The sequence below is a fragment of the Heterodontus francisci genome, chromosome 34 (assembly GCF_036365525.1).
Source record: "Heterodontus francisci isolate sHetFra1 chromosome 34, sHetFra1.hap1, whole genome shotgun sequence".
Classification (NCBI taxonomy): Eukaryota; Metazoa; Chordata; class Chondrichthyes; order Heterodontiformes; family Heterodontidae; genus Heterodontus; species Heterodontus francisci.
The window spans coordinates 10,787,285-10,806,997 of NC_090404.1; the positions used below are offsets into that span (position 1 = coordinate 10,787,285).

Sequence of the window (19,713 nt, forward strand, 5' to 3'; positions counted from 1 at the left end):
TGTAAACTCCTTTTACAGGTTATTAGAAGGGGAGGATTTGCAGATGGGAAATGCAAACCAAACTTCACATCAAGATCTGACAGTCACTCAATTCATCGGACCCTGAAATATCATTGGCCTTGAATGTGGAAGAAGAAATATTTGTCTGTTCTATCTGTGGGAATAGATTTCAAACATCAGTGTGACTGGAAAGGCACCGAGACACCAAGTGAGAGTGTTCCAGTGAATTGACTGTGGAAAGATCCTGAACCAGATATACAGCCTGAAAAAACATTGCACCATTCACAGTGGGGAAAAAACGTACATATTTTCTTTGTGTGGACTGATCATCCAACCTGGAGAGACACAAGGACACCCGCACCACGGAGAATCCATGGAAATGTGGGGATTGTGGGAAGGGATTTAGTTCCCCGTCCCATCTGGAATCTCATCGACGCAGTCACACTAGGGAGAGGCCATTTACCTGCTCCGTGTGCGGGAAAGGATTCACTTGGTCATCCTGCCTTCTGACACACCAACTTGTTCACTCTGATAAGAGGCCGTTTACATGTTCTCAGTGTGAGAGGAGCTTTAAAAGAAAACACGAGCTGCTGAAACACCAGCGCGTTCACACCGGGGAGAGGCCGTTCACCTGCTCCGTGTGCGGAAAGGGATTCACTCAGTCATCTGATCTGCTGACACATCAAGTTGTTCACACCGATCAGAGACCGTTTACATGTTCTGACTGTGAGAAGAGCTTTAAAAGCACAAAGGATTTGCTGAAACACCAACGTACTCACACTGGGGAGAGGCCATTCACCTGCTCTGTGTGTGGGAAGGGATTCGCCCAGTCATGCCTCCTGCTGAGGCACCAGCGAGTTCACACCGGGGAGAAGCCATTCACCTGCTCCGTGTGTGGAAAGGGATTCACTCAGTCATCTGATCTGCAGGCGCATCAACTTGTTCACACTGATCAGAGACCTTTTAAATGCTCTGACTGTGAGAAGAGCTTTAAAAGCACAAAGGATCTGCTGAAACACCAACGCACTCACACTGGGGAGAAGCCGTTCACCTGCTCTGTGTGTAGGAAGCGATTCAGCAATTCCTCAAACCTGCTGAGACACCAGCGAGTTCACAAGTAACTGCAGAAATTGGATTCTGCTGCTAATGCTGTTAATCACATCCAGGACTGAACCATGTTCTTTCTAACAGTTGCAGTTTGTTTCTGCAGATGTTGATAACCCTTATAACAGAGCTGGAATTTAATATTCTTGGTAAATGTTAAATAAATCAGTTTTGTTTCCACAAACTGTGTGTCAAGTCCTTGATGCCTTCAGGATAAGAGGAGAGTCTTGAAAGAGGTGTCTGTAGAGACAGTAGATGCATTGGTCATCTTTCAAAATTCTATAGATTGTGCAATGGTTCCTGCAGATTGGAAGGTGGCAATTGTAGCCCCACTATTTAAGAAAGGAGGGCGAGAGAAAATAAGGAACTACAGACGTGTTAGCCTAACATCAGTCATAAGGAAAATGCTAGAATCTGAGAATAAAGGATGTGATAACAGAATGCTTAGAAAATAATGGTGGGATTGGGAGAGTCAGCATGGATTTTATTTATTTATTGATATAGCACTGAAACAGGCCCTTCGGCCCACCGAGTCTGTGCCGACTAAGAACCACCCATTTATACTAACCCTACAGTAATCCCATATTCCCTACCACCTACCTACACTAGGGGCAATTTACAATGGCCAATTTATCTATCACCTGCAAGTCTTTGGCGGTGGGAGGAAACCGGAGCACCCGGCGAAAACCCACACAGACACAGGGAGAACTTGCAAACTCCGCACAGGCAGTACCCAGAATCTGGCAGTACCCACTGCGCCACCGGAAATCATATTTAACAAACCTATTGGAGATTTTTGAGGATGTAACTAGCAGGATAGATAGGGAGAACCAGTGGATGTGGTATATTTATATTTTCAGAAACCTTTTGATAAGGTCCTACACTAGAGGTTAAGTAAACAAAATTAGAGCACATGGGATTGGGGAGAATATATTGGCATGGATTGAGAATTAATTAATGGAGAGAAAACAGAGAGAAGGAAGAAATAAGTTATTTTCAGGTTGGCAGGCTGTGACTAGTGGGGTAGGGACATAGGACATAGAAGTAGGAATAGGCCATTCAGCCCATCGAGCCTGCTCCGCCATTCAATCAGGTCATGGCTGATCATTATCTCAATGCCACTTTCCCATGCTATCCCCATAATGTACCACAAGGATCAGTGCTTGGGGCTCCAGCTATTCACAATCTATATCAATGATTTGGATGTGGGGATTAAATGTAATTTTTTCACATTTGCAAATGACACAAAACTAGGTGCAAGAGTGAGTTGTGAGGAGGATGCAAAGACCCTTCAAGGGGATTTGGGGGAGGCTAAATGAGTGGACATAAAGTTGGTAAATGGAATACAAAGTGGAGAAATGTGAGGTTATCCACTTCGGTAGGAAAAACAGAGTATTTCTTAAACGGTGAGAGGCTGGGAACAAAGAACAGTACAGCACAGGAACAGGCCATTCGGCCCTCCAAGCCTGCGCTGATCTTGATGCCTGCCTAAACTAAAACCTTCTGCACTTCCGGGGACCATATCCCTCTATTCCCATCCTATTCATGTATTTGTCAAGATGCCTCTTAAACGTCATTATCGTATCTGCTTCCACCACCTCCCCCGGCAGCAAGTTCCAGGCACTCACCACCCTCTGTGTAAAGAGCTTGCCTCGCACATCCTCTCTAAACTTTGCCCCTCTCACCTTAAACCTATGCCCCCTAGTAACTGACTCTTCCACCCTGGGAAAAAGCTTCTGACTATCCACTCTGTCCATGCCGCTCATAACTTTGTAAACCTCTATCATGTCGCCCTTCCACCTCCGTCGTTCCAGTGAAAACAATCCGAGTTTATCCAACCTCTCCTCATAGCTAATGCACTCCAGACCAGGCAACATCCTGGTAAACCTCTTCTGTACCCTCTACCAAAGCCTCTACGTCCTTCTGGTAGTGTGGCGACCAGAATTGCACGCAATATTCTAAGTGTGGCCTAACTAAAGTTCTGTACAGCTGCAGCATGACTTGCCAATTTTTAGTGTTGAACTTCAAAGGGACTTGGGTGTCCTTGTTCATGAGTCACTGAAAGCTAACATGCAGGTACAGCATTAAGAAGGCAAGTGGTATGCTGGCCTTAATTACAAGAGTTCCGAAGAAGGATCACTGACCCGAAACGTTAACTCTGCTTCTCTTTCCACAGATGCTGCCAGACCTGCTGAGTGAATCCAGCATTTCTTGTTTTTGTTGTTAATTACAAGAGGATTTGAGTATAGAAGTAAAGATGTCTGACTGCAGTTATACAGATCCTTGGTGAGACTGCACCTGGAGTATTGTGTACAGCTTTGGTCTACTTCCCTTTAGGAAAGATATACTTGCCATAGAGGGAGTGCAACAAAAGTTCATCAAACTAATTGCTGGGATGAAGTGATTGTCCTATGAGGAAAGTTTAAATAGACTGGGCTTTTATTCTCTGGAGTTTAGAAGAATGAGTGGTGATCTCATTGAAGCATACAAAATTCTTACAGGGCTCGACAGGGTAGATGGAGGAAGGATGTTTCCCGTGGCTGGAGGGTCCAGAACCAGGGGATAAAGCCTCAGAATAAGGGGCAGACCATTTAGGACTGAGATGAGAAATTTCTTCACTCAGAGGATGGTGAATCTGTGGAATTCTTTGTGGAGACTCAGTCGTTGAGTATGTTCAAGACTGAGATCGGTAGATTTCTACATTTTATTTTATTTATTTAGAGATACAGCACTGAAACAGGCCCTTCGGCCTACCGAGTCTGTGCCGACCATCAACCACCTATTTATATTAATCCCATATTCCTACCACATCCCCACCTTCCCTCAATTCCCCTACCACCTACCTATACTAGGGGCAATTTGCAATGGCCAATTTACCCATCAACCTGCATCAAACGATATGGGGACAGTGCGGGAAAATCGTGTTGAAGTAGAAGATCAGCCATGATCCCATTGAATGGTGGAGCGAACTCGAAGGGCTGAATGGCCTACTTCTGCTACTATTTCTTATGTTATATTCTTATGAGACCAATTGAAATGCTGCTGTTGAATGTTCAATTTTTGGGCCTTTTCTCCTCTGTTAAAGAAAGACTTGCATTTTTGTAGCTCCTTTCATGACATCAGAACGTCTCAAAACACTTTACAGCCAATGAAGTTTAGAGGGAGCTTTACCCCAAATGGTCAAGTCCAACTCCTATTTCTTATGCTCTCTGTGTCTAACCTATGCTGTACCTGCCCTGGGAGTGTTTGATGGAACAGTGTAGAGGGAGCTTTACTCTGTATTTTACCTATGCTGTACCTGCCCTGGGAGCGTTTGATGGAACAGTGTAGAGGGAGCTTTACTCTGTATTTTACCTATGCTGTACCTGCCCTGGGAGTGTTTGATGGAACAGTGTAGAGGGAGCTTTACTCTGTATTTTACCTGTGCTGTACCTGCCCGGGGAGTGTTTGATGCGACAGTGTAGAGGGAGCTTTGTAGCAAAGTATTAGGTGGTGTCAGAGTGAGAGTGTTAGTACTAGAGAAGGGAGTAATTCCATATTAGATAGGAGTGGACTGAGAAGGACTATGAGGAATGCAAAGACAGGATTACAATGCATGTGTGTAAATGCACAAAATGTGGTGAATAAGGTTGGTGAACTACAAGCACAAATAGCAGTATGGGAATACGGTGTAGTGGAAATAATGGAAAGGTGCTGAAAAATGGCGAGGACTGGGCACTTAATATACAAGGATAATGTGTTTGGAAAAAAGGGAGATGGGACGGCAGTCCTGATGAGGGAAGGCATTGCAGTGCTGGAACGGGAAGATGTCCTTGAAGGGGCAAGGACATAATCCATTTGGTTAGAGTTGTGGAACAAAAAGGGTATGATCATATCACCAGGGGTATTCTATAGACCTCCAAGTAGTGAGAGAGAGAGGAGCAAGACTGCAGGAAAATCACAGAGATGTACAAGAACTCTAGAGTGGTGATATTGGGGAACTTCAATTACCCAAATATCAATTGGGATAATTTTAGAGTAAAGGGAAAGGAGGGAGAGGAATTTCTAGAATGTGTTCAAGAGAACTTCCTGGATCAGTATGTTTTCAGCCCAACTAGAAAAGAGGCATTGCTGGATCTGGTGCTGGGAAATGTGGAGGGCCAAGTGTCTGCGGGGAGCACTTGGGTAAGAGTGATCATCGTATCATCAGGTTTATACAAGTAATGCAGAAAAGCGAGGAACAAAATAAGGTAGAATGTATAGATTGGAAGAGGACTAATTTCAATAATGATGAGAAGGGATCTAGCCAGGGTTAAATGAAACCAAAGACTGGCAGGAGAAGCTGTATCAGAACAATGGTTATCTTTAAGGAAGAGATCTTTAAGTACAGGCTAGGAACATTCCAACAATGGTGAAAGGTAGGGCAACCAAGAACAGGGCTCCTTGGATGACGAGAGAGACAGAAATGATGGTGTATGATGCGTTTCAGGTGAACTCATCAAGTGAGAACCGGGCCAGGTACAATAAGCTGAGAGAGGAGGTGAAGAGGAAATTAAGATTGGCAAAGAGAGAATATGAAAATAGAATGGCAGTCAACACAAAAGGGAACCCAAAGATCTTCGACATCAAGCAAGAAAGAGGAGGAGTAGAGGCCATTGGGGACAATGGGGGTAATATATGCTTAGAGGTGCAGGTCAAGGCTAATATATGTAATGAGTACTTTGTATCAGTGTTCACTAGGGAAATGGAGGCTGACAAAATATCAGTAGAAGCCATGTGAGTAGAGGCAATGGATAGGATAAAAACTGAGAGAGTGGAGTACTATAAAGACTGGCTATGCTTAGCATAGATAAGTCACCTGGTTTGGATGGCTTGCATCCCAGGTTGCTGAAGGATGTGGGGATGGAGATAGCAGAAGGGCTTGCCTTAATATTCCAATCTTCCCTAGATACAGGAGAGGTGCCAGAGGATTGGAGAGTGACAAATGAGACACCCTTGTTCAAAATAGGGTGTAAGGACAGTCCTAGCAACTACAGGCCAGTTAGTTTAACATCAGTAGTAGGTAAGGCTTTAGAAGCTATAATCAGAGAAAATATCAACAGACACTTGGAGAGGTTCAAGCTTATTAAGGATAACCAGCAATGGATTTGTGAAAGGCAGATCATGTTTGACTAATCTAATTGAATTTTTTGATGAAGTAATAGAGAAAGTTGATTAAGGGAATGTGGTGGATGTTGTTTGTATGGATTTTAAGAAAGCATTTGATAAGGTACCACATAAAAAGCTGTACACAAACTTGAGGCTCGTGGAACAGAAGGGTCAGTTTCCAATTGGATTAAAAAAATGACAAAGACAGAAAACATTGAGTCATAGTAAATGATTGCTTTTCAGACTGGAGGATGGTAAATAGTGGTGTTCCCCAAGGGTCAGTGCTTGGACCACTGCTTTTTTGCTATATATAAATGACTCGGACCTTGAAATACAGAGTAGACTCTGAAAATTTTCCAATGACACCACACTTGGAGGTAAGGCAAACAGTGAGGATGACATAAACTGCCTGCAACAGGACATAGATAGGCTAGCAGAATGGGCAGAGAGGTGGCAGATGGAATTTAATGCTGACAAATGTGAGGTGATGCATTTTGGCAGAAGGAATAGGGAGAGGTAATATATACTTAATGGCACAGTTCCAAAGAGCGTGCAGGAACAGAGGGGTGCATGTGCATAGATCTTTGAAGGTGGAAGGACATATTGAGAGAGTGGTTAGTAAAGCATCTGGGATCTTGGGATTCATTAATAGAGGCATTGAGTACAAAAGCAGGGAAGTTATGCTGAACCCTTATAAAGCTCTGGTTAGACCCCAACTGGAGTATTGCATCCAGTTCAGGTGACCACACTTCAGGAAGGATGTGAGGGTCCTTGAGCGGGTGCAAAGGAGATTTACAAGAATGATAGGGGATTTTTGTTACAAGGTTAGGTTGGAAAAGCTGGGGTTGTTTTCCTCAGGACAAAGGAGATTGAGGAGAGATTTACTAGAGGTGTACAAGATTATGACAGGTTTAACAAAGTTAGACAAGGAAAAATTGTTCCCATTAACTAATGTTACAAGGAGTAGGGACACAGACTGAAGGTTTTGAGCAGAGATGCAGGGGAAATATGAGAACAAACTTTTTTACGCAGCAGGTGGTAATGACCTGGAACTCGCTGCCTACAAGTATGGTGGAAGCGGAGACAATCAATGACTTGAAGAGGAATTTGTATGCCTACTTGAGGGAAATAAACTTGCAGAGCTATGGAGATTGAGCAGGGGTGGGGGACTGACTGAAGAGCTCTGTGGAGAGCTGGCATGGACTTAATGGGCCAAACGGCCTCCTTCTGTGCCGTAAATGAATATGCCTGTATGATCCTGTGGCTGGGGAGCAAATATTTCAACATTTGTTGGTCAAATATATTAATTCAGGGCCGACAGCAGGGATTATTTGAGGGAATAACACAGTGTAGTGAGAAAGGAAGTGTAGTGAGAAAGGAAATGCAGTGGATGTTGTGTAGATCAATTATCAAAAAGTGTTTGATAAAATGCCAAACAGGAGGCTTGTTGGTAAAATTAAAGCTTATTGACAAACTTTTGCGATGGAGTTTAAAGTATGTGATGGACAATGACACTGCATCTATTGCTGGAGCCTCTTCGCGCCACTAGAGCCCAACGCGCAGGCGCAGCGCTGGATTGTCTAGGAGCATGTGCAGTGTCACTTTGATTCGAGCTGTGCGAGTGCTGGAGATGCTTTCGCAGCGGATGAGAGTCGACGGGTCGCAGGGGAGGAATGGAGCCAGCGGGTGGGCGGGGAGGCTTTAGAAACATCTGGCGTAGGCCGCAAGCCCCGAATAAGAACCTCCAGATCCCGCGTTTGGAGCTTCGGGGCTTTTTCCTGGGCACAGCCTCTAGTAACGGTTGCCATCTTGGTTGAGCGGGAGCAGAGCGCATGTGCAGCCATCTTGGCGATGACTGGGCGGGGTTTATAGTTTTGCACAGGCGCAGATGATCGGTGTGACGTCATCCAACTCGCCGGGTCTTTCCTCAGTGGTGGGAGTTTTGAAAACTGATTCCAGGGTTTCTGAGATCTTTCCAGCTGCAAGCTCCAGCAGGAGGTTTTAAATTTGAAAACAGTGGAATAGTTTTAGAGGTGATTATTTCTGAACATTTTTCTGCAATTTAGAACACATAGTGCTTTGCGGTGCTTGTCTGTAAGGGATTCCATGGCTCTGCGGCTGATGTGCCCCTTTGCTGTGGACCTGAATCCATGTCCATCCATTGCTCAGTTTCACCCCTGCCGTCCCCGATCGCCTCTCTGCCATTGCCTCACTTCCCCTCCCTCTAATAATGGCTGTATTTTAGACATGTTTGGTTTTTTACTGTTACTTCCCAAGACCATGACTGAATGAGGTTTTCACTGCTGCCCATCCCCTGACCATGTGCTGCTGGATTACCAGCTTTATCTTCCCCAGCATCTTTCATGGTCAGGAATTGTTTTTCCTGCGCTATAGTCCATTTCTCTTCCACTTCTGAGCTTATATTGACCAACAAATTCGGCACCATTTTTATTCCCTGTAATTCATCACACCCTGAAATGTGTTTCTTTCTCCACAGATGCTGCCTGATCTGCTTATTTATTGACCGCATTTTTCTCCTAATTTCAGAATTCCATCATCCATAGTATTTTGCTTTTGTTTTATTGCAGCCGTTGTTCACAGAGCCGAGTCTAGAAACACAGACGGGCCGATTAAGAATTGGTTTGTATCGCGGTGCGTGTTGGTTGGATGCTAAAGTCGGTCCCTGGCCTCCTGCGTAGGTCTTTTTGTAGCATCAGTTTGAGCTGGAGTGGAGATGGAGGGGAAGCTGCTGGGTTGAACTCAGTCAGGCCCAACAATTTATGATTTGGGACTGTCAAGGGAGGTAGATTCTAGGGGAGATTCGGTTGCTAAACAGACATTTTATGTACAGTGTGAAGGTAATTGTTTCAGGAACAAATATTTCTGTAGAGGCCTTTAATCCATTTTACAAAGACAGATTTTTTTTTTACTTTATTCTTAGGATATGGATGTCATGAGCAAGACCAGCACATATTCTCAATCTCCAGTTGTCCATTGAGAAGCTGATGTTGGGCTGTCTTCTTGATCCGTTGCAGTCCATGTGGTGAAGGTACTTCCACAATGCTGTTAGGTAAGGAGTTACAGGATTTTCACCCAGTGATTGCGAAGGAACAGTGATAAATGTTTAAATCAGCAACACCAATTTGTATTTATCTAGCATCTTTAATGTAATAAAATGTTCCTAGGCTTTTCATAGGAGTGTTATAAAGTGAAATTTGACTTGAGATATGAGGGCAGTTGTTCAGAAGCTTGGTTAAAGAGGTAGGTTTTAAGAGGTATCTTAAAGGAGAAAAGAGAGGTGGAGAGGCGGTAAGGTTCAGGGAGGAAGCAGCAGAGGTTGTTTTATATAGTAAAAGCAAAATACTGCGGATGCTGAAAATCTGAAATAAAAACAAAAAATGCTGGAACCACTCAGCAGGTCTGGCAGCATCTGTGGAAAAAGAAGCAGAGTTAACGTTTCGGGTCAGTGACCCTTCTTCGGAACCCTTGTTTTATATAGCTTTAATGTAATAGCCTGTCACTTTGCCCAAATGATCATTTAGTGCACGAGCTGAGACAGCAACATGATCAAATTGCACTGAAATAGTGCCTTTATTGAAGAAAAACATTTGTACACAATGTCACTAATTATCAAGTCCAGGTTCCCATATACTTTATTAAATGCTTTGTTAACCTGTCCTGCCACCTTCAAAGATTTGTGCCCAAACAACACAGGTCTGTCCTTTTTGCACCCCCTTTAAAATTGTACCGTTTAACTTGTGCCTTTTCCTCATTCTTGGTGCTATTTACTAACACAGCAGCACAGTCACACCAGAGGGAGACAGTTCCTATGTAAATAGTAAGCAGGTAGTAAGAGGTGGAGTGGGGCCCATTAGGGACAATGAGGGTAATATATGCTTAGAGGCACAGGGCAAGACTAGAATACTTAATGAGTACTTTCTTTGGATGCAGAGATTTAGAGGTAATGGATGGGGTGAAAATTGATAGGCAGGATGTACTGGAAAGGCTGGCTATGCTTAGAGTGGACAAGTCACCTGGTCCAAATGGCTTGCATCCCAGTTGCTAAAGGAAGTGGGAGTGGAGATTGTGGAAGGGCTTACCATATTCTTCCAATATTCTTTCGATATGGGAGAGGTGAAAGAGGAGTGGAAAATGGCAAATGTGACATCCTCGTTCAAGAAAGGGTGTAAGGACATCTCTAGTAACCACAGGCCGGTCAGTTTAACATCAGTGGTGGGTATGGTTTTAGAAACAAGAAGTAGGGAAAAAATAAACAGGCACTTGGAGAGTTTTGGGTTAATTAAGGATAGCCTTGTACGGATTGCAAAAAGCAGATCGCTTTTGACTAATCTAATTGAATTTCTTGTTGAAGTATCAGAGAAGGTTGATGAAGGGAATGCAGTGGATGTTGGCTATATGGATTTTAAGAAAGCATTTGACAAAGTACCACATGTAAAGCTGGTTCACAAAATTGAGGTTCATGGAATAGGAGGGTCAGTGTCAGCTTGGATTTTTAAAAAATGGTTCAAGGGCAGGAACAATAAGTTGTGGTAAATGGCTGTATTTCAGCTGGAGGACAGTAGTCAGTGGTGTTGCCTAAGGGTCAGTGTTAGGACCACTGGGGTTGTTCTCCTTGGAACAGAGAAGGCTGGTGGGAGATTTGATTGAAATGTACAAAATTGTGAGGGGCCTGGATAGAGTGGATGTGAAGGGCCTGTTTACCTTAGCAGAGAGGTCAGTGACCAGGGGACATAGATTTAAAGTGATTGGTAGAAAGATTAGGGGGAGAAGAGGAAAAATGTTTTCACCCAGAGGGTGGTGGGGGTCTGAAACTCGCTGCCTGAAAGGGTAGTAGAGCAAGAAACCCTCAACTCATTTCAAAGTGGTCTGGATAAGCACCTCAAGTGCTGCAGGGCGACGGACCAAATGCTGGAAGGTGGAATTAGGTTGGGTGGCTCGTTTTTCGGCAGGTGCAGACACGATGGGCCAAGTGGCCTCTTTCTGTGCTGCAAACTTTCTAGAATTCTATGATTCTATGACGTGGAGAGAATGTTTCCACGTGTGAGTGAATCCAAATCCGGGGGCCATGAATACAGTTACTGATAAATCCAATCGGGAAATAAGGAGAGATTTCTTTACTCAGAGTGTGGGTAGAATGTGGAAGTGGTTGAGGTGAATAAGTTGAGATGTTTTCAAAAGGAAACTAGGTGTAAATATGAGAGCAAAGGGAATAAAAAGGTCTGCTGAAAGGCTGAAATGAGGTAGATGGAATAGGAGCAGACACATGAGGTGTATGAGCACCTGTACAGACTAGTTGGACTGAATAGCCTGTTTGTGTACTGTGTATTCTATGTCATTCAATGTTATCTCCTTTTACAGGGGATTAGAAGGGGAGGATCTGCAAATGACAAACTCAAACCAAACATCACGTTAAGATCTGACAGAGTTACTCGATTCATCCGGAACAGAATATCATTGTCCTTTGAATGTGGAAGGAGAAATGTTTGTCTGTTCTGTCTGTGGGAAAAGATTTCAAACATCAGTGTAACTGGAAAAGCACCGAGACAGACACACACCCGAGTGAGAGTGTTCCAGTACACTGACTGTGAAAGAGTTTTAACCAGTTACACAACCTGAAATAACATCACCCCATTCACAGTGGGGAGAAACTGTAAACGGGTCTGTGTGTGGCTGAGACTTCAACTGATCGTCCAACCTGGAGAGACACAAGGACACCCGCACCATGGAGAAACTGTGGAAATGTGGAGACTGTGGGAAGAGATTCAATTCCCCATCCCAGCTGGAAACTCATCGGCGCAGTCACACTGGGGAGAGGCCGTTCACCTGCTCAGTGTGTGGGAAGGGATTCACTCAGTCATCCATCCTCTACACACATCAGCGAGTTCACACTGGAGAGAGACCATTCATCTGCCTTGAATGTGGGAAGGGATTTAATACTTTATCAAACCTCCAGACACACCAGCGGGTTCACTCTGATCAGAGACCATTTAAATGTTCTGACTGTGAGAAGAGCTTTAAAAGTACAAATGAGCTGCTGAGACACCAGCGAGTTCACACTGGGGAGAGGCCATTCACCTGCTCTGTGTGTGGGAAGGGATTCATTAATTCATCCAACTTGCTGGTACACCAGCGAGTTCATACTGGGGAGAGACCATTCGTCTGTCTTCAATGTGGAATGGGGTTTAATACTTTATCAACCCTCCAGAGACACCAGCGGGTTCACTCTGATAAGAAACCATTTAAATGTTCTGACCATGAGAGGAGTTTTAAAAGTAAAAATGAGCTGTTGCAACACCAAGGTACTCACACAGGGGAGAGGCCATTCACCTGCTCCATGTGTGGGAAGGGATTCATTCAGTCGTCCCACCTCACTCAGCACCAACTTGTTCACACAGATCAGAGGCCTTTTAAATGTTCTGACTGTGAGAAGAGATTTAAAAGTAAAAATGAGCTGCTACGACACCAACTTATTCACACAGGGGAGAGACCGTTCACCTGCTCTGACTGTGGAAAGGGATTCATTCAGTCATCCCACCTCACTGAACACCAACTTGTTCACACCGACCAGAGACCTTTTAAATGTCCTGACTGTGAGAAGAGATTTAAAAGTAAAAGGTATCTGCTAAGACATCAGCGAGTTCACACTGGGAAGCAGCCGTTCACCTGCTCTGTGTGTGGGAAGGGATTTGCTAATTCAAACAAACTGCTGAGGCACCAGCGAGTTCACCGGTGACTGCAGGGATTGGATTCTGCTGTTGTTGCTGCTGTTAATCATATCCTGACTGGAAACCTGTTTCTAATTGGGTTTCCCCCGGTCTCAGCACAAGGCTGCTTGCTTTTCGGGTTATATATCAATGATTTAGACTTAAATGTAGGGGTCATGATTAAAAAGTTTGCAGATGATACAAAAATTGGTTGTGTGGTTGATAATGAAGAAAAAAAGCTGCAGACTGGAGGAAGATATCAATGGACTGGTCAGGTAGGGACAGAAAAGGCAAATGGAATTCAATCCAGAGAAGTGTGAGATAATGCATTTGGGGAGGGCAAACAAGGCAAGGGAATGCACAGTGAATGGTGGGAACCTGCAAAGTGTAGAGGAACAGAAGGACCTTGGAGTGCGTGTCCCCAGATACCTGAATGTAGCAGGACAGGTAGATAAGGTGGTCAAGAAGGCATATGGGATGCTTATCTTTATTAGCCAAGGCCTAGAGTATAAAAGCAGGGAGATTATGCTGGAACTGTATAAAACACTAGTTAGAACCCCCACCCCTCACTGTTAGAGAACTGCATACAGTTCTGGTCACTACATTTAATCAACTATAAAGTAAGACTAGATCAATTAATTAGCATAAAACTAAAGACAATTTGATAATTTATCATATAATTACAGTTAGCGTTCAATTAATCAGACCTAGGGGATAATGTTAAATAACAAGGGATAGTCACAGTAAAAGTTTCTGAATTTTTCAGTCAATTTAAATCTGAGATATAAAAAAAAGAGTTCAGTAAAACATTTAAGTTAACTCCCTATAAAAGTGACATCAGCACAAAGGAAGCAGCCGACCGGTGAGTAGTTGGTGGGTCTTTATTTACTTAAATCTTCCGTTTATTCCAGTTTAGTCAATTAATACTCCAATAAATAACGACATAGCAGGGCATCTCAGTCCAGTGGAGGGAACATCCTGTTCCATGTGGGAACTCGAGGACACTTCTCATGTCCCGGACAACCACATGTGCAGCTGGAGCAGCAGGAAGCAAAGGGTAATGGTCAAGAGGTGTTTTTGTGACTGGAAGGCTGTTTCTAGTGGGGTTCCACATAGCTCAGTATTATATCAACATCAGTTATATCAACGATTTAGACTTTAACTTAGGTGTCATGATTAAGACGTTTGCAGCCTTGATGTTGACAGTGAGGAAGAAAGCTGTAGACTGCAGGAAGATATCAATGGCCTGGCCAAGCGAGCAGAAAAGAGACAAATGGAGTTCAATCCGGAGAAGTGTGAGGTAATGCATTTGAAGAAGCAATATTTTACTGGTAGAATACAGAGAAGTGTAGAGGAACAGAGAGAGACCTTGGAGTGCATGTCCACAGATCCCTGAAGGTATGGCAGGTAGATACGGTGGTTAAGAATGCAGATGGGATACATTCCTTTATTAGTCGAGGCATAGAATACAAGAGCAGGGAGTATTTCCAGTATTTTCTGTGGATGAAATGTCACAGACCTGAAACCTTAACTCTGTTTCTCTCTCCACAGTTGCTGCCAGACCTGCTGAGTATTTCCAACATTTTCTGTCTTTTAGGAGCAGGGAGGCTGTGCCAGACCCAAATAAAACACGAGCTAGACCAAAGCTAGAGTACTGCATACAGTTCTGGTAGAGAGAAACCTGGGAACTCCTGTTTGACAAATCTATTAGAGTTTTTTGAGGATGTAACTTGTAGGGTAGATAAAGGGGAACCAGTCGATGTAGTATACCTGAATTTTCAAAAGGCATTCGATAAAGTGCCACATAAAAGATGAATAGGTGACATAAGGGCTTATGGTGTTGGGGTAATATCTTCTTTGGCCTCCTTGTCTTGAGAGACAATGGGTAAGTGCTTGGAGGTGGTCAGTGGTTTGTGAAGCAGCGCCTGGAGTGGCTATAAAGGCCAATTCTAGAGTGACAGACTTTTCCACAGGCACTGCAGGTAAAGTTGGTTGTCGGGGCTGTTACACAGTTGGCTCTCGCCTTGCGCTTCTGTCTTTTTTCCTGCCAACTGCTAAGTCTCTTTGACTCGCCACTCTTTAGCCCCGCTTTTATGGCTGTCTGGCGATTGCCGGTAACTGGCTCCCACGACTTGTGGACAATGTCACAGAACATAATGTCACGTTTGCAGACGTCTTTAAAGTGGAGACATGGACGGCCAGTGGGTCTGATACCAATGACGAGCTCACTGTACAAAGCGTCCTTGGGGATCCTGCCATCTTCCATGTGGCTCACATGGCCAAGCCATCTCAAGCGCTGCTGACTCAGTAGTGTGTATAAGCTGGGGATGTTGGCCGCCTCGACTTCTGCATTGGAGATACGGTCCTGCCACCTGATGCCAAGGATTCTCCGGAGGCAGCGAAGATGGAATTAGTTGAGACGTCGCTCTTGGCTGACATACGTTGTCGAGGCCTTGCTGCCGTAGAGCAAGGTACTGAGGACACAGGCTTGATACACTCGAACTTTTGTGTTCCGTGTCAGTACACCATTTCCCCACACTCTCTTGGCCAGTCTGGACATAGCAGTGGAAGCCTTTCCCATGCGCTTGTTGATTTCTGCATCGAGAGACAGGTTACTGGTGATAGTTGAGCCTAGGTAGGTGAACTCTTGAACCACTTCCAGAGCGTGGTCGCCGATATTGCTGGATGGAGCATTTCCGATGTCCTGTCCCATGATGTTCGTTTTCTTGAGGCTGATGGTTGGGCCACATTCGTTGCAGGCAGCCGCAAACCTGTCGATGGGTCTCTGCAGACACTCTTCAGTGTGAGATGTTAATGCAGCATCATCAGCAAAGAGGACTTCCCTGATGAGGACTTTCCGTACTTTGGTCTTCACTCTAAGACGGGCAAGGTTAAACAACCTGCCATCTGATCTTGTGTGGAACAAAATTCCTTCTTCTGAAGACTTGAACGCATGTGAGAGCAGCAGGGAGAAGAAGTTCCCAAACAGTGTAGGTGCAAGAACACAGCCCTGTTTCACGCCACTCAGGATAGGAAAGGGGTCTGATGAGGCACCGCTATGCTGAATTATGCCTTTCATATTGTCATGGAATGAGGTGATGATACTTAGTAGCTTTGGTGGACATCCAATCTTTTCTAGTAGTCTGAAGAGACCATGTCTGCTGACGAGATCAAAGGCTTTGGTGAGATCTATGAAAGCAACGTAGAGGGGCATCTGTTGTTCACAGCATTTCTCCTGTAGCTGGCGAAGGGAGAACAGCATGTCAATGGTGGATCTCCGCTTGAAAGCCACACTGTGCCTCAGGGTAGACGCGCTCAGCCAGCTTCTGGAGTCTGTTTGAAACGACTCAAGCAAAGACTTTCCCCACTATGCTGAGCAGGGAGATTCCACGGTAGTTGTTGCAGTCACCGCGGTCACCCTTGTTCTTAGAGGTGATGATATTGGCATCGCGCATGTCCTGTGGTACTGCTCCCTCATCCCAGCACAGGCAAAGCAGTTCATGTAGTGCTGAGAGTATAGCAGGCTTGGCACTCTTGTAATGCTGTCCTTCCCAGGGGCTTTTCCACTGGCTACAGAATCAATGGCATCACTGAGTTCTGATTTTGATGGCTGTACGTCCAGCTCATCCAGGACTGGCAGAGACTGGGCTGCATTGAGGGCGGTCTCAGTGACAACATTTACCCTGGAGTACAGTTCTAGGTAGTGCTCCACCCAGCGGTCCATTTGCTTGCGTTGGTCAGTGATCATGTCCCCTGATTTAGACTTGGTGGGGGTGGGGGGGTGGTGTGGCGATCTTCCTGATGGTTGGCCCAAGAGCTCTCTTAATGCCATCATACATTCCTCTGGTGTTTCCGGTGTATTCATATAGTCGCGTGGATAGTGGATTGATTAATGGACAGGAAGCAGAGAGTGAGCATAAATGGGGCATTTTCAAGCTGGCAGGCAGTGAATAGTGGGGTGCCACAAGGATCAGTGCTGGGGCCTCCGCTATTTACACTATATTAATGACTTGGTTGAAGAGACCGAGAGTAATGTATCTAAGTTTGCTGATGATACAAAGTTCGGTGGAAAGGGATGCTGCGGGGAGATATAGGTTAAGTGAATGGGCAACAAGTTGGGAAAGGAAGTATTATATAAGGAAATGTGAAGTTGTTCACTGGTCATTAAAAATAGAAAAGCAGAATATTTTTTAAAAGGTGTGAAACTGGTAAGTTTTGATGTTGAGAGAGACTTGGGGATACTCATACAAGGAATGCACAAAGTTAACATGCAGGTGCAGGAGGCTATTAGGCAAATGGCATGTTGGCCTTTATTGCACTGGGATTGGAGTACAGGAATAAAGAAGTCTTACTAAAATTGTACAGGGCTTTGGTGAGACTGCACCTGGAATACAGTGTGCAGTTTTGGTCTCCACATTTAAGAAAGGATATACTTGCACTGGAGGCAGTGCAGCGAAGATTTACTAAATTGGTCGCTGGGATGAGGGGGTTGTCCTATGATGAGAGGCTGAGTAAATTGGGCCGATATTCTCTGGAGTTTAGAAGAATGAGAGGCGATTTAATTGAGACGTACAAGATTCTGAAAGGCCTTGATAGGGTAGAAGCTGAGAGATTGTTCCCACTGGTCAGGGAATCTACAACACTGGGACACAGTCTCACGATAAGGGGTCAATCATTCAGGACTGAGATGAGGCGAAATTACTTCACTCAAAGGGTTTGTGAATCTTTGGAATTCTCTACCCCAGAGGGTTGTGGATACTCCATCATTGAATACATTTAAGATAGATTTTAGGTCTCGCAGGGAACCAAGGGATATGGGGAGTGGGTAGGAAAGTAGGATTGAAGCCCAAGATCAGCCATGATCGTATTGAATTGCAGAGCAGGCTCAATGGGCTCCTATTTCTTTTGTTCTTGTGGTCTCCACATTACAGGGTAGGTGTGATTGCACCAGAGAGGGTACAGAGGAGATTTATGAGGATGTTGCCGGGACTGGAGAATTTTAGCTATGCTGAAAGATTGGGTAGGCTGGGGTTGTTTTCCTTGGAACAGAGGAGGCTGAGGGGAGATTTAATTGAGGTGCATAGAATTCTGAGGGGCCTAGGCTGAGTGGATAGGAAGGGCCTGTTGCCCTGAGCAGACAGGTTAATAACCAGGGGGCATAGATTTAAACTAATTGGCAGAAGGAATAGAGGGGAATGGAGAAATCATTTCACCCAGAGAGTGGTGGTGCATCTGGAACTCACAGCCTGAAAGGATGGTAGAGGCGGAAACCCTCATCACATTAAAAAAAAAACTTGGATATGCAGTTGAAGTGCTGTAACCTACAGGGCAATGAACCAGGAGCTCCAAAGTGGGGTTGGGCTGGATCGCTCTTTTTTGGCTGACAGACATGATGGGCTGAATGACCTCCTGTGCTGTAAATTTTCTAGCTTTCTATACTGATAGTTGGGGTTTGTTTCTGCTGATGTTAACCTCCAGCCCAGTTAGAGAGGTTAATATTCTGGATAGATGTCAAATAAATCAGCTTTGTTTCAACCACATTGTTGTAGATTTTTGTCTTTCCCACCTGAGTGTTTAACATCACCTGGCTGGAGCTCAGAAAGGACAATCTGGGGGGAGGATCGTACGGCAGGAACAGAACTTCAGCCTGAACACAGTCCTTCAGGGTCACACTGAGAGGGACAAACGGCACTTTGGTCTTTCTCTTCTCTCTTCACTGACAACAAAGTCCCTGTGTGGGTTAATCCTGAGATGTGTAAGAAATGTGTCCCAGCCGCTCTCTTCCATGGTTCAGAGCTCCTGGGCACGGAACAGAAGGCTTCTTTACAACTGTGTTTAGAGTCAGGAAGAACAACAGTGAATGCTGGAAACATGCTGTCAAATCAGAGATTGGTGTAAAACTGTTCCTGACTGAAAGTGAAACGGCAGGTTTAAGTTTCCAGTCTGAAAATGGCTGGTATGATGATTTAACATGTTTGTCTGAGAGATCTGAGTCCACCATTTTAACGCCTCTTTAAAATAAATTGGGTAAAGCCTGCATTTAAATAGCAGATTGAGAAGTTCAGCAGCCGGAGCCGGGAAGTGAGTGCGGGGACATCAGAGGATGAACCGCGGGGAAGCGGTGCTGCAGCGCTTTAAACGGGGAGCGTGGCCTCAGGGCCACAGTTAGCGGGCACCGCACCTCACAGTGTTTGTACCCCGGGGACAGGGGAGCAGAGCAACTGGAGCCCAACTTGCTGCAAATGGTTTGAAATTAAGCTGATTTATGAGAGAGTTTGGATCTTTATTCTCAGGGAGTTGGACATCAGACTGTCTCCTGTCAATATAGAGCTGCATTGAGGGGCCTGCAGCATCTTTGAAAGAGCTGCCATTTAGTCCCACTCTCCTGGCCTTTCCCCAGAGCCCTGCAAACTCTTTTTATATATTTATCCAATTCCGTTTGGAAAGGTACTGCCCTTTCAGGCAGTGTGTCCCAGATCACAGCAACTCACTGAGTATTTGATGTGTTTATTTGGTTGTCTTTTGTTTCATCCATTTGCTGAGTAAATTTAAATCGGGTTTGCAGGTGCATTGCTCTATTCACACATCAAAGGTGAGAGAGATGCTGTGGGACACAGGCTAAGTCCAGTAGCTGAAAGTGATTAACAGACTCGTTTTTGTGTTTAGTGATCCCGGGTTTGTTACTGATGCCTTCCCTGGATCCCAAGGCGAGGAGAGGCACTCTGCAAGGTATAGGGAGCTGGGACTTGCCCATGAG

The 19,713-nt window shown here is 44.8% G+C and overlaps 2 protein-coding genes across 2 annotated transcripts in view; one reads left to right on the top strand and one right to left on the bottom strand.

The window, feature by feature from the left end:
- Window positions 1–326: 326 nt before the first annotated feature.
- On the top strand, window positions 327–13,163 carry LOC137348616 (zinc finger protein 271-like; the record flags this gene model as incomplete). Its single annotated transcript, XM_068013895.1, has 8 exons — window positions 327–1,117; window positions 5,193–5,268; window positions 5,474–5,859; window positions 7,845–8,025; window positions 8,820–8,926; window positions 10,183–10,192; window positions 10,291–10,489; window positions 11,937–13,163. Coding segments are annotated over 8 exons (2,799 nt in total), but the record flags the coding sequence as incomplete, so codon positions are not given.
- The window catches only part of LOC137348617 (uncharacterized), an 86,269-nt gene continuing 79,716 nt past the window's right edge, over window positions 13,161–19,713 (bottom strand). Inside the window, exon 30 of the mRNA XM_068013896.1 lies at window positions 13,161–18,866. The gene's annotated coding sequence lies outside the window, so the exon portion shown is untranslated. The remainder of the gene's footprint in view (window positions 18,867–19,713) is intronic.